Genomic DNA, 4,454 nt, shown 5'->3' on the forward strand with positions numbered 1-4,454 from the left:
ATCTAGATCAACATCTTTGCTACACTTTCATAGGTTATCTCATAATTCATGCACTTTAAATATTTAACTATTAAACTAGACATGCTCACCGCTTGGTTTTGCTTCTGAAGCGAAACCAGTTGTGTGGGCCATACTATCATGAGAAGGTGGCACCCAACCACTAGATTTCCAAGGTTGAATACCGGATGCATATAATTCATCAACTTCCTCTAAAGATAACCCCTTAGTCTCATAGACAAAAAAGTACACAAAGAAGAAAGAAAAGATCAAACAACCAGTAAAGACAAATCCGTAGTAAAAATGAATATCATTGGTGATGAAAGGGGTGAAGAAAGGAATAAGGAACTCCCAGAGGTTACCAGCAAAGCCGCTTTCAATAGCCTTACTTTTGATGAGTGTAGAAATCTAAGAAGTATTTGCTAAATATTTTCTAAATATAAATTCTGAATTATATTAACCTTCATTCTTTAATTTATTGTTAATAGTAATAATATCATAATAAAATTTAACTGAAATTTATTCAAATCTAGAGTTATTGGATTTCAAAGTTTGATTATTGAAATAAACTCTTAACATTCTAAAAATCTAATATTGAAACTAATAGAAAGAATTCATCTTGCTACCGTTCAGTGTATTTGTGCTTGAAGTTTGTCAGACAGTTGTAGCCGTACTCGATTATTTCCAATTAATTATTTATGTTTCCCATGTCCCCCAACTTAGGTTCAACTTGTGACGACTTTAACATTTGGCATAATCCTCTAATTTAAAATACGCGCCTTTTGACTAAATGGTATCTACACCATGCACCCTACCTCTTTCTTTCATTCGTTTCCTATTTAATTCTTTACTCTGATGTATAGTCATTTTAGTCAAGAAGCATAATGTTAGGTCCTAGGTGTTGGAGCATAGGCGAAATACGACATTGAAGTTGACGACATTCGGGGTTACTACATTGATTGAGACACTGCCAATGGAGACATTGAGTTAAGAACGGCTCAATGATCAATAATTAATAAGAAGAGAGAGGAGAGAAAGAGGAGAGAGGGGGAGAAGGTATCGCCAAGGGAATTGGCAGCCGTTGGGACAATTTCCCCTCGAAGGGGAGAATGGATAATAAGGCGAAGATGATTATCGGAAATGTTCTCAGTATGAAAAGTGGAGAAACCATATCTACGAATTATGGTATAAATACACGGTAAATTGATGTTATTGATCTACGTGCTCAAGTCTACTGATTAAGTATACTACATATTGTTTCAATAAAACTATTATCTAATATCCTACTCTCTCAGTGCTAGGTCCGCCTGCACACAAGGTTCTGTAAAAACCAATAATACGGACCTACGAATTTCACGTGACTAGTCATATGACTCTGATATTGATATTACCTCCATAACGTTACAATCCACAAGGGAGACTAATAATGCCGGTGAAGCGATACTGGTCTATCACATGAAGCCGAGTGTCGGCAATACACAAAAGCCCGACAGGCTATATAAACACCTATATTTTGAATAGTTAGCTCCCCAGTTAATACAAGGATCTTAAGTGACCAACGCATACTACACAACGTAACACATTATACTTCATAAATTTTCACCATTTTTTTAAAATTTATCTGAAATGTGGAGAGGTTGACTACCAAATCGATTACTGTAACGCTTGTCCAACAACTATTCTAAAGGCGACGTTCTAGTACAACATAAGAAATGATTAGGCAATATCTGTTACAAAACAGTCCCTGCTTCAATTCTTTACCAAAGCTAGCTTCAATTAATGAATAACCTTTGTATTCTACCGTGAGGGAGCTCGTCTGTTCGAATTATAACTCCGCACGAATGGACTGATAGAATAAGTACTTGCAATACAATACAATGTTGAATGTTCCACAAGATAATGCAACATATCTGGTAGTGGTCATGAAATTTGAGATGCTCGCACGCATTTATCGATTACAGTGCTCTAAACCAACTAGTATTCACCATAGAGATTTGATTTCCATGACCCTCTTCAAGTCTGATTAGGAATCATCTTTATCCCATTGATTACCAGAAAACTTCGATGTGGTTGACTTTATTTTGAACGAGATCAATTAACAGGCGTAGTCAGGCACCAATTGCGAGCACTACAAGTCTCAACATTATGGATTGTAACGGCCATTACAAGTTTTTCGCATTAATTTTTTGCATGTTATTCGCAATATTGGACAATACCTTCATGCAGCAATCTGGAACTGCAAAATGACTACTATATAACCTATCGTCCCCTGCAACTACTCGGTGCTATCCACTTAGTTATCATGAAATTATCCAACTTACTTGTTGCTTCGACCGTTATTATGGGCACCTATGCTGGTTCCCCTTCAATCTGGTTTACCAGTGATAAAAACTTCGATGGTAAGATCGTCAAGCAGCTGCAAAAGTGGAATGTCGCTGGAGACAAGGTGGAAGGCTACTACTATGGAACTCAATTTTTCTTCTCGGGAACTAATGAGGTTGGATACTATGGCCCTCAGCCACGTAAAGAAGGCACCACTAACCACTTAACATTCAGTGTTTTTGGTTACGGTCCTTACTCTGACCATCCAAATTGTTACAAGAGTGCCGATGGTGGTCCAGGTGTCTCGTGTGCAGTTGACTTTCCTTGGGAGTACGGAAAGAACTATACTACAGAAGTTACCCGGACTGCACAGAATGACGATGGAAGTAACAGATGGACAGGTACTTTGGTTGATGGTGAAACTGGTGAAAAACTTGTTACTATTGGTGAGTACTGGACTCCCAAAAATTATTCCCTCCTTCAAACTGGGGGAAACACTTTTGACGAGTTGTATGCGATTGATCACTATAGAGACTCATGCATGCCCGTCAGCTCCTATGTTGGATTTTACCCTGTGCAGTCACAGGAAGATGGAACCTCTTTCACCCCCACTTTAGATGCTTGGGACAACCTTGATTTGCGCGTAGATGCATGTGCCAGGGCAGCAAACGAATCCAATCAACAGGGCTGGAACATTCCCGGAGGGTTTGTGTACGTAAATGGTTTGCTCAACTTGAACTATGAAGGAAAAATCTGAACAATACAAAACCCCCATAGAAGCTATTGGTCTTTGTCTTAATTGAGCCTACAAATGATCCACCGAATTTTAGTAACTTTTTAGTAGAATAAATGCTGAGCCAAGTACGGTAGTTCACTTCATTTCTTGGGAAGTTCTATTTTGCTGATTATCACACTAGAAAATTGATAAATGGATTAAATACCGAATTGTTCTGAATGATCTCAGAATGCATATGATATCTTTGTTTTCTGAATTACAGGTACTGATAAATTATTGTGTCTATTAATTAAAGGATATGATACAGAAAAATGACGAAAAATAAGAAATGCCGGTTTTATGTTTGAAAAACATCAAATCATGTAGGAAATCATAGCGACCAAAGCAATTAAGAACTTAGAAGCTTGAGTTCTTGATGCCCAACCCTCATACGTAGATACAGAAGGACCAAAAGATGAGGCAGAAGAAGATGAAACTTCAACACTTGGACCATTGCCATTGCTTGAGGTTCTAGTAGTGATTGTGTTACCGTGGGGTTCTGAAGATGGGAATTGAGGAACAACGGTGACCAGTGGGGCACCTGGAGCAACTGGAGAGCTTGGGGCACCTGGAGCACTAGAAGCACTTGGGGCACCTGGAGCAACTGGAGAGCTTGGGGCACCTGGGGCACTAGAAGCGCTTGGGGCACCTGGAGCAACTGGAGAGCTTGGGGCACCTGGGGCACTAGAAGCACTTGGGGCACCTGGAGCAACTGGAGAGCTTGGGGCACCTGGGGCACTAGAAGCGCTTGGGGCACCTGGAGCACTAGAAGCACTTGGGGCACCTGGAGCAACTGGAGAGCTTGGGGCACCTGGNGCACTAGAAGCACTTGGGGCACCTGGAGCAACTGGAGAGCTTGGGGCACCTGGGGCACTAGAAGCGCTTGGGGCACCTGGAGCAACTGGAGAGCTTGGGGCACCTGGGGCACTAGAAGCACTTGGGGCACTTGGAACACCTGGAGAACTTGGATTCACTGGAACAGTACTAGATTCTATAACTGGGGTAGTACTCGATGGAATGAAAGAAGAAACTTGGGAGCTTGAAATGAAAGTTGAAGACTCGCTTGATGAAGGAACTGCAATAGAAGAAGTCTTTGAGGTTTCGGAAGAAATATCAGTTGGCGAAGAAATAATGGAGGAATGTAACGTGGTAGATGGTTCAATGCTAGACAGTCTTATAGTACTAGAATTCCAAGGAAGTCTTCTGGAACTACTAGGAGTCAAGACTGCAGATGAGGAAGAACTGGCACTAATAGTGATACTTTGACTGCTTGAAGATACAACACTAGAGTAAACAGGAGTCTCAATGATAACAGTGTCAGTTCCGTTAGTACCGGTAGCAGTGGTGGTGGTGGTGAAAG

General features: G+C 40.6%; 2 protein-coding genes across 2 annotated transcripts; one reads left to right on the plus strand and one right to left on the minus strand.

The window, feature by feature from the left end:
• Positions 1 to 75: 75 nt before the first annotated feature.
• Positions 76 to 354, minus strand: CANTADRAFT_50032 (uncharacterized protein; the record flags this gene model as incomplete). Its single annotated transcript, XM_020209785.1, has 1 exon — positions 76 to 354. A coding segment is annotated over one exon (279 nt), but the record flags the coding sequence as incomplete, so codon positions are not given.
• A 1,945-nt stretch (positions 355 to 2,299) lies between these two features.
• Positions 2,300 to 3,076, plus strand: CANTADRAFT_20839 (uncharacterized protein; the record flags this gene model as incomplete). The annotated part of the gene is made up of 1 exon (XM_020206627.1): positions 2,300 to 3,076. The coding sequence occupies one exon, from the start codon at positions 2,300 to 2,302 to the stop codon at positions 3,074 to 3,076; it is 777 nt and encodes a 258-aa protein (XP_020064654.1).
• Positions 3,077 to 4,454: the final 1,378 nt, after the last annotated feature.

The sequence above is a fragment of the Suhomyces tanzawaensis genome, assembly GCF_001661415.1.
Source record: "Suhomyces tanzawaensis NRRL Y-17324 unplaced genomic scaffold CANTAscaffold_3, whole genome shotgun sequence".
NCBI lineage: Eukaryota > Fungi > Ascomycota > Pichiomycetes > Serinales > Debaryomycetaceae > Suhomyces > Suhomyces tanzawaensis.